Genomic DNA, 9,774 nt, shown 5'->3' with positions numbered 1-9,774 from the left:
CAGAACCCTTGGGAACACTACAGAGCTGGGAGAAAGCGGTGGAGGTGGCAGGAATGGAACCAAAGATGGTGTGGTTGGGGGGTGAGGCCCACAAGCTGAGACCTGGACCCAAGACCTTGAAACATGCTCGGGTTGTACCCCTGAGGTCTGGAGTCACTCTCTACATCCCTCATACCCACTGTCTTAGAGCTGCCACCCTTGGGTGAACTGACATCGGTCCTCTTGATGCCACCCCATCTGACTCGATGGAAGCTTCTTTTTTTTTTTTTTTAAGATTTTATTTATTTGTTCATGAGAGACACAGAGAGAGAGACACAGGCAGAGGGAGAAGCAGGCTCCCTGAGGAGAGTCTGATGTGGGACTCGATCCTGGGACCCTGGGATCATGCCCTGAGCCAAAGGCCAATGCTCAACTGCTGAGCCCCTAAGCATTGCTGATGGCAGCTCCTTGAGGACCCAGAGTTCCCAGCGGAGCTGGAACTTTTATTATATAACCAACTGGGGAGCAAGCCCCATCATCTTCCACCTTTCAAACGAGAACTGGCTCCATTTCCACCCCTGATAGGCAGGAAGCCCAACCTTTCTCTTAGGGTTCCTGTCCCCCAGCTAATTAAAGGGGTCACCAGAGTTATCAAACCCCTGTGGGTAACTGCAGTCACCCTGTGCAAGGTTATAAAAAAAATACAGTGGCTCAAACATCCTTATAGCAGTCATTACAAGCAGAGGCTCTGGGGCCAGACAGCCTGAGTTCAAATCCTGCCATGGCCTCTTAACCAGCTGTATGACCTTGAGCAGCTTACTTCACCTCTCTGGGCCTCAATGTTCTCGTCTGTAAAATGGGGATATACTAGGTGCTACTTCTGTGACAACTAAATGAATTAATGAATGTAATGCTCTTGGGACATTGCTTGGAGAAAGCTCAACCTGGGGGGGGTCACTTGTCACCTCTCTAGCTGGAGGGGCTGCCAGCCTCTCCCCATCTGTCCAAACAGGGGCCCTGCCACTCCCCGGAGCCCCTCCTCCAGGCTGCAGGGAGCCTCTTCCAGCTGCCTCCTTGGGATCACAGAGCTGCACAATCAAAATGCCCAACCCAGAGCCCCACAGAATATGGAAGCCGTTGGTCACAGGAATCTTTCAAAAGAGCAACTTTCCTCCTGCTGCCCTGGGACCTGCAAGATGCCCGAGTGTCCCCCAGGCCTCTTCTGTGGCCTCCTATGGCCACTGCCCTGTCTGCCTGCGCAATGAACCACGGCAGCCCATGGGTTCCACGCTCCCCACCACAAGCCAGTGGCCAGGGCTCCCTGCCCTCCTCACACCGGGTGGGACTGCAAGCTGAACACGGTCTGCGGAAGGCTCAGCAGACAAGTGACATGGAGGAGGCTCACAGGTCTCAGCCCTGCCCTGCAGTCTCCCTGCCCAGGCTTATGAAACCCAACAGGACAGACTGTCTCAGGGCAACGGGAGCTTCAGGGTCCCAGCACTGTCCTCTAAGGGACCGATGGGCCCTTCCTGGCGCATTCCACCCAAAGAGACCAGTTGTCCTCTAGAAACCCAAACTGCCAACCATCCCCTCAAATCCAATGCACAAAAGACCCTCCTCAAGAAGCCTCTCTACTTGAGGTCTGTGGACATAGATTCCTCTAAGGGGCAGCCAGGCCTCCAGCCTGGGGGTGTCACACCCACCTTGCTCAGTGAACCCCTCTCTGGGCCTCAGTTTCTCTATCTGTAGAGTGAGGGTATTGAGTTCCATGATGCCCGCAGCCTCCTGAACCCTGAGGCTGTAATTCCCACATGTCCTCTTTCACGTCACCTTCCTGCTCAAAAGCCTGCAGTGGCTCCCCAGCATGCTGGGTTCAACTCCACAGGGGAGGCCAGTGCCCCTGCCCACTCCACCAGGAGCCTCTGCCAGCCTCTGGCACCTGCCTGTTCCTGGGGCACTCTTGATCCCTGAAACTGGCCTCCTGTTCTCTCCTCTGGCCCTCAACTCTGTCCCGACTTCTCTCTCTGATGACCACCCCTGCAGAAGCCTGGGAGTCACTCAGACTGAGTTTGAATTCCCACTCTCCCCTTTGAGCTGTGTGGCCTGTGGCCTTGGACAAGTTGCCTTATTGCTTCATTCCTCTGAGTTTTGGTTTTCTCCCTTGAGAGGGTTAATTGAGATAACTATGCCCAGCATGGGGCCAGCACAGAATTGGGGCAGCAGGCCTCTGATAGAGGACCTTGGTAAGACAGACGCAGTTGGGGAGAGAACTAGCTCCCTACCACAGCCTCTACCCCATGGAAGGATCCTGTGCGACAGCCCCCCCTTGCTGGTGCTTGCACATCTGTTCCCTGACAGGTTAAGCTGAGTCAGCCACCTCACCTGGGGACAGGGGGACGGAAATGAACCAGATCTGACCTCTGACCTCACAGGAGGGGGGTTTGAGAGACCAGGACCCCACAGAGTGGAGCAAGAAGTGGAAGGTGGAAGTGAACTCTTGTCGCTGCCCAGGGGCAGTGCGGTGAGCACTGGGAGATGTGGCAGTGAGCAGTGGGAGAGTGCTAGCAGAGAAGATCACAGGGACAAAGGCAGGGAGGAGCAGTGGGTGAAGTGAGCAGGGCAAAGGAATGTTCTGGAATGGAGAGCTCATATGAAGAAAGGCCTGGTAGGCCTGTCAGGCTGTGGACTTTGTCCACAAGGCAGCAAAAGCCGCTGGCAGGTTTGCACAAGGAGTGCAAGGTAGTCTGGATCTGTCTGAGGCCACTCTGCTCAATGAGCTGATACGTACAAGGTTGCAGGCCAGGCCAACTGAGGAAGCCAAGCTGGAAGCAGGCATCACTCTTGGTCTTTGGGAGGGAGAGACAGGCTAGGACTGGGCAGGTGGCAAGACATTCCCACTGGGGCTCACAGAGGTTCCCTGGAGCTGAGGGAGACCTTCCATCCTCCTTGGGTCCCCCAAGCAGCCATACCACCAGAGCTCTAGGCTTGCCTTCAGCCACACACCTGCTAGGCCCTGCTGGCCACCTGCCACACTACCTGGGGCTGACTCTGGGTGACACACGAGAATGGGCAACACTGATGCCCGCATGAAACAGTCAAGTGAACGTGTCACTTCCCAGGGTACACGTGTGCATAGCATCTGAGCACACAAGAGGCCGCCCTGACTGTGGCACTCACTGATGCCAGTGACTGTCTGCTACATTCATGGCTGCCCTTCTCTCAGATGAAGAGGGTTGCTGTAACCACGAGTACCCCCAGGGAGGGCACCCCACCTCCTGCAGGAAGTCTTCAGGGAGTAGGTCCTCAAGGCTTAGTCTCATCATCCTGTCAGGACCTGGAACTACTGTCTCCTGGCAGACCAGGCACCTAATTCTGTTCCAGGGGCCAGTCATCCAGCCCAAACCCTCATCCACTGGAGGCGGCCTGGGAAGGGGCAGGGGCTCCCCTATGCCCTCTGGCCCCTTAGTGACCACAGCACAGCTCTCTTTTCCCAATGTTTATTGGTTCTAAAGGGCAGCCTTTCTCCCAGCAGAGGCTGAGCAGGCTCATATCTTTTGGGCTCCGTGAACAGGGCGGTTCACGTGCTCAGGGGAGGCCAGGTAGGCCTTGAGCTTAGGCCGAGCACTGAGGCGCGTCACATAGGCCAAGAGCAGAGGGTGGGAGTCTAGGCAGCCGGGGGCCAGGACCTGGTGATTCAGCAACAGGTCCAGCAGGTTGTAGTCCGCGAAGGAGATCTGCAGGGGAGGGGATATGAAGGGGCTTGAGCAGGGTCAGAAGAGAAGGGGCTGCAGGGAGCCAGAACACCTCCAGTGAACCTGCGGCGACTCCCCTCTGGGCCTCTGTTTGCCCTTCTGAGAAATGAATCATCTGCCATGGGCTAGACCCAGCACTCACCTGGTCACCCACAATGAAGGCCTGACCCCCCTGGTTCTGGATCAGCAGAGTCTCAAAAGGCTTCAGGTACCCTGGCAGCTCCTGAACGTACCTGGCCTTGCCTCCCTCCTGCAAAGGGCAGTGATCTAGTGGCAGCTCCCAGAGTGCCTGGCCAGGGTGACCTCCTGGCCCCCAGCCCCGAGCACCAGCCGCCCCTGCTCACATAGCTGTGGTGGATGAGCTGGCTGCAGTGCCTGCGGACGTCCTCCACGCCGTCATTCACCATATCCACCAGTGCCGCCTCCCGCTGGTCTTTGCCATAGAGCCCTGGTCAGAAGCCAGGCAATGGGTCAGGTTCTGTCCAAGTTGGCGCTGCACTGCTCCCCTCTCCCCCAAATGCCCACAGGCCTCAGGCTGGGGCACCCAGTTCCCTAGATCGGAGGGCCTGCTCTACACAGCTCTGCTGCTCCCACCTCCAAAAGCCAAGGGAAGGGGCGGTGCCAGGGGCAGGGGGCAGGGGAGCTCAGTCAGTTGGGTGTCTGACTCCTGATTTCGGCTTGGACAATGATCTCAGGTCCTGGGATTGAGACCTGCAATGGGCTCAGCACTCAGTGCAGAGTCAGCCTGTCCCTCTCCTTCTCCCTCTGCCCCTATTGCCTCTTGCAAGCACTTGCTCATTCTTGGACACTCTCTCTCAAATAAATAAATAAAATCTTTAAAAAAAAATGCCCAAGGGGACATGCCCAGCTGAGGACCATGCCTCTTCTCTGTCACATCCTAGGTCTCATCCTGAGACTCAGGAATTCCCTGCCCAAATGGCCCTAAGTCCCATCCCCCAGATCTGTCCCCCTGAAATGGTGAACCAAGCCTCTGGTGCATGTGTCCTAGGCCTGAGAGGCAGGTGTCTGTGGAGGATGGACAGAACTTGGCTGTGAGAATTGGTGTGTCCAGCTCAGTGCAGGGCAGCTGTTGGGCAGGAAGAGGTGGCAGGCCATAGCCAGAGGCCTTTGTCCTCCCACTCTGGGTCCTGCAGAAGTCAGGGTAGGCTGGGCCTGGCTGCTACCACTACTCTTCTGTCCTCTTCCCTAATTGCCACATCCTACTGGACCCAGGGCTTTTCTAGAATCACCCCCACCCCCCACCACCACAAAGTTAGCCAAAAAAGCAGCGACCTCTCTCAGCCATGTTCCTGCCACCATTGTAAGAAGGCCATAGGCTTCCTTATTGTGAATATGGGTTTTCCAGATTCAAGAGGGGTCAACATAGGAAAATATGGGCAGGAGGCCTACGTGGAAGCCTGTAGCCACACTTGCGGTGGCCTCTAGCCTACACCAGTACACATGTGGGGGCTGGCAGCCTCCTCTGAGCTGTCTTCCAGGAAACAGGCATAGTGAACCCATCTGGCACTGGCCAGTTGGCAGAGCCCTCATAACCCAGGCTCTGCCCTTCCTCTAGGGTCATCTGGCCTGTCTTCCAAATGGGGAGAGCTCTGGTTCTCAAGACATCCAAGGGGGACCCATTAGGTCCTCTGCAGGACCAGGCTGCCCCAGACCTCAGAACTCACCAAAGGTGCGACCCAGGTGTCGCAGGATGGCATTGGACTGGTACAGGGTGAGGTCTCCATCCTGGAACTTGGGGAGCTGCCCATACAGCTAGGGAACGGCATGGGTCAGTAAGAGATGCTGGGCTCAGTGCCCCCCCTCTAGTTTTGCCCCCCAAAGGCCCAGCCCCTGACCCCCTGCCAGGGCACAGTCACTCACACAGGAGGCCTTGAGTGGGCTCTGCATCCAGCTGTCTTTGGTCACCACCTCCTCCTTCCAGCTCTGGCCCTGGTCAGCCAGCAGCATGCGCATGGCCTCGCAGCGCCCTGGGGGAGGGGACGACAGGGTAGTGGGATGTGGGCAGACAGACCCCAGGCTCACAGCGCCCTGGGAAGGGCCCAGGAGTGTGGGGACTGAAGGGAAACTAGCTTCACGGAGAAAGAGGGGAGACCATGGCCCCAGCCCTGTCCTGGAGAGGCAGACAGGTGCGCAGCCCCCAGCCCATGGTGTCCCAGGTTGGGAACAGAGCAGACGGACAGGCGCAGCCAGACAGGGCACCAAGAGGATGCAGCCGCGGCAAGTGCCGGCCCCGGCCCCGCCCCCGCCGCCCCGGCCCCGCCCCTGCCCCCGCCCCCCCGGCCCCGCAGCGCCGTCCCGCCTCCCGCCGGGCCGAACCCCAGGGAGCAGCTCGAGCTGGCAGCCGGGCTCCCTCGGTGCCCTTCGCCCTCCTGAAGGAGCCGGGGCCGCACCTCGGACGGGGAAGTAGACGATGGTGTAGGGCGGCACTAGGAGAGACAAACAGGGCGTCAAAGAGTATCCTAGGGAGCTGCACGGCCCAGGGGCCCGCAACCCGGGACGAGGTGGGGGGTGTCAGACACCCGAGAGAGGGGGGTAGCTCAGCCTGGGTCCTGTCCCCCGACCAGGTCCAGACCCTACTCACTAGCAAGCGGTGAAGTAGAAGAGCAGCAGGAAGTGGCGAGGCTCGTGGCCTTATATTTATGGTCTGTCCCACCCCCTGCTCCCTAACCGCCCCACCCAAGAATGTGCCGAGTCACCGAGCGGAGCTTGGCCCTGGGCAAGGGGCAGGGCGGGGTGTGGCGGGGGCAGGGCCCGACAGGCTCACCAGCACATCTGCATGGGTGTACCCTGCCTGAAGGGCACTGACTTTAGCATGGCACAGTCACTGCCAGCCTCCAGGCCACACCAAAACCCACAGAACTTCTCAGGGCCCACAGAAGGCCAGTTCTGAGTCCCTAACTAGCTGCTGGGCCACCAGCATGAGGACTCAGTAGGTGCTCATTTAATGCTTCTTGCATGAATGAATGCAATTTCCATAGACACATCCTCTCTCTGAAATAATTATGGCAAACCCTCAGGGGCTGAGGACTGTGTAGGGAACTTTACATATATAACCACCCTAGGACTTGATATTGTTCTGATCCTCATTTTACAAAGGAGGAACTGAGGCACAGAGAGGTTAAGTGACTTTCTCAAGGTCACACAGCTAATAAGCAGGACTTAAACTCAGGTGTGGCTAGGTTCAGGGGCCTCACTTTTAACCCTCTGTCTTTCTTCTACAAAGCCTTGTCATCTCCAAACCATTTTTTGACTAAGTCTAAGTGCTAGGCACTCTTCAAATATTGACTGGACCTGGGGATCTGGGTGGATGGAAAGAAGGACAGACTGAAATGCACAGGACCTCCTGGACCCGAGGGGACCGAGTGCCTGCCTCCCTGCAGGCCATCTGGCGCCCCAGCCCACTCAGTGGATGTGCTGGTCTTCCCCAGGGAACTGGAGCCTGACTGAACCAGACAGCTGTCTCAGCCACGTTTTCCTGTCAGAGCCACCAGGAGAGAGGAAGGTATCTTTCCCTGGTGCAGTTCCTATCTAAAGCCTGGGAGAAAACCCAAACATGCCTAATCAAAAGCATCCCTTAGCCTCATTTGAGTCCACAGCTGCCTGGGGCTGGGAGGGGTAGGGGAGGTGGTGATAGAGCTGGGTTCTATCCATGACTCACAGCTGGAGGAACATCTGCCCAGCACTTTGCAGCTTACAAAGAGCTTTTATATAAATGGTCTCATTTCATTTCCCCCACATCCTGAGAGGGAGGGAGTCTTGTTCCCATTATACTGATGAGGACACCAAGGTTCACAGAGGTTCATTCATCTGCTCTGGCCTGCAACATTCATGCCCTTCGTTTGTGCACAAGCATCAAAGGCCTGGGAGACCCTTTCCTGTCCAGTGGGCCAGCCTCCTACCAGCTCACACCCTCCAGCCATCACACTCAGGTCCCCTGGCTAGCTGTCCCCCAGGTCAGCTTGGCACTATTTGGTGGTGGGCTGCTTTTACCCACAGTCCTCTGGCTCCACAGGCAAAGCCTGTGGCCACCCTCGGGCCTTCTCCTCTGGGGTCCAGAGCAGTTTTCCCAGGCCAGTGGGCCAGGAACCTTCCTGTGTCCATCCCCCACCTCCAGTCCACGTGTATATCAGCACCTGTCTTTGGCAGTTGTTTTTTTTTTTTTTTAAGATTTTATTTACTCATGAGAGATACAGAGAAAGAGGCAGAGACACAGGTAGAGGGAGAAGCAGGCTCCCTGCGGGGAGCCCGATGTGGGACTCGATTCCAAGACCCCGGGATCATGACCTGAACTGAAGGCAGACGCTCAACCACTGAGCCACCCAGGCACCCCAGAAGTTTTTTAAATAGAAACAAGCAGGTTTTTAAAATATATATTTTATTTATTTGACACAGAAAGAGCAAAAGCACAAGCAGGGGAAGCAGGCAGAGGAAGAGGGAGAAGCAGGCTCCCAGCTGAGCAAGGATCCCAATGTGGCACTTGATCCCAAGACCCTGGAACCATGACCTGAGCCGAAGGCAGATGCTTCACCGACTGAGCCACCCAAGCGCCCTAAACAAACAGCTTTGTTACTACTTAAATTTCATTCTCATAAAGTGTATATTCAGTGGTTTTAGTATATTCAGTGTTGTGCAACCACCACCACTATGTAGTTCCAGAACATTTCCATCACCCCAAAAAGAAACACTGTACTCATAGGCAGTCACTCTTCATTCCCCATCTCCCATCCCCACTAATCTCTTTTTTTGCTATGATTTGTCTATTCTGAATATTTCATATAAATGGAATCATACACTGTGGCCTTTTGGGTCTGGCTGCTGTCACTTAGCAGAATGTCTTGGAGGTGTCATGTATGTCATAGTGAATATCAGTGCATCATTCCTGTCTATGGCTGAGGAATATTCCATGACATGGACATACACATTTTGTCTACCCATTCCTGCACTGACAGACATTTGGGTGGTTTCACCTTTGGGCTTTTATGAATCAGGCTGCTATGAACGTTTTTGTGCAAATTTTTGTGTGAGCTTATACTATCAATTCCCTCGGATACATACCCAAGGGTGGACTCGCTGGGTCACATGATAGCTCATTTGAGGAATTTCCAAGCTCTTTTTCAAAACGGCTGCACCATTTTGTAAACCAAACAGCAGCATGCAAAGTTCCCAACTTCTCTATGTCTTCACCAGCACAGCTACTGTCTATCTTTTTCGCTTTAATTATCCCAGTGAGTGTGAAGTGGTATCTCAGGAGGGTTCTGTGTGCCAAGACTTATGGGGAACAGGGTAGAGAAAGAGCTACATCTTTGCCATTGGAAGAATCACAGCTCAGGAGTGCCTGGCTGGCTCAGTCAGTGGAGCATGGGACTCTTGATCCTAGGGTTCAAGCCCCATGGTGGGCATGGAGCCGACTTAAAATAATAATAAAAAATAATAATTTTTAAAAAAGAAGAATCACAACTCAGAGTGGAAGAGATAGACACAGTTCTTCATTCACACACTGATTAGTATGTATCAGGCTGTGTATGGGCTAGGCATCATGGCCAACACCAGAATAGGCAAGATACAGTCTCCACTCTAATTGACTCTTGTAATGAAGAATAGAAAGCCTTCATCAGAAGTCTATCTGCCCAGCCATCTATCCACTTCCATCCACCTGTCTCTTCCTCTGTGTACCCATCTACCCAATCATCCACCCATCCAACAACCAAACATTTGACCAGATGGGCAAGGGGCTACTTTCATCTATGTATTTATGTATTTATCCACCTATCCATCCAGCTACCCTTTTAGCCACTCAGTCATCCTGCACCTGTCTATCCATCCATCTATCCATTCAGCCAACCAACTATTGGTACAATCACCTATCCATCCATCTACCAACTATTTAACCACTAGTCTATCAAATCATCTACCCATCCTGCCATCCAGTGAGCCACCTGTCTGTTCATCCATACATCCATACATCCATACATCCATACATACATACATACATACATACATACATCTGTCTGTCAACCATGGA

At 54.7% G+C, this 9,774-nt stretch overlaps 1 protein-coding gene across 2 annotated transcripts; it reads right to left on the bottom strand.

The window, feature by feature from the left end:
* Positions 1 to 3,460: 3,460 nt before the first annotated feature.
* GSTP1 (glutathione S-transferase pi 1) lies at positions 3,461 to 6,448 on the bottom strand. Of its 2 annotated transcripts, none has more exons than XM_077862632.1 (7): positions 6,334 to 6,448; positions 6,143 to 6,178; positions 5,613 to 5,719; positions 5,417 to 5,504; positions 4,076 to 4,179; positions 3,874 to 3,981; positions 3,461 to 3,713 (listed from the first exon to the last, which is right to left on the bottom strand). In XM_077862632.1, coding segments are annotated over exons 1-7 (633 nt in total). In that variant the 5' UTR covers positions 6,335 to 6,448; the 3' UTR covers positions 3,461 to 3,524. The 2 variants fall into 2 exon arrangements, with proteins under 2 accessions (XP_077718758.1, XP_077718759.1); XM_077862633.1 differs by having other exon boundaries at positions 6,069 to 6,178; positions 6,334 to 6,354.
* Between the last annotated feature and the right edge of the window lie 3,326 nt (positions 6,449 to 9,774).

The sequence above is a fragment of the Canis aureus genome, chromosome 21 (assembly GCF_053574225.1).
Source record: "Canis aureus isolate CA01 chromosome 21, VMU_Caureus_v.1.0, whole genome shotgun sequence".
Classification (NCBI taxonomy): Eukaryota; Metazoa; Chordata; class Mammalia; order Carnivora; family Canidae; genus Canis; species Canis aureus.
Note: the sequence above shows the minus strand (reverse complement) of the source record. Positions and strands in the feature narration are given on the sequence as shown.

Excerpts from the sequence above, each read along its gene's own strand:
- GSTP1 (XM_077862632.1), bottom strand. Across the intron at positions 5,720-6,142 it reads CGTCTACTTCCCCGTCCGAG|GGCGCTGCGAGGCCATGCGC; the intron begins GTGCGGCCCCGG and ends CCCCTCCCCCAG. Across the intron at positions 4,180-5,416 it reads ACACCTGGGTCGCACCTTTG|GGCTCTATGGCAAAGACCAG; the intron begins GTGAGTTCTGAG and ends GCTTCTGACCAG.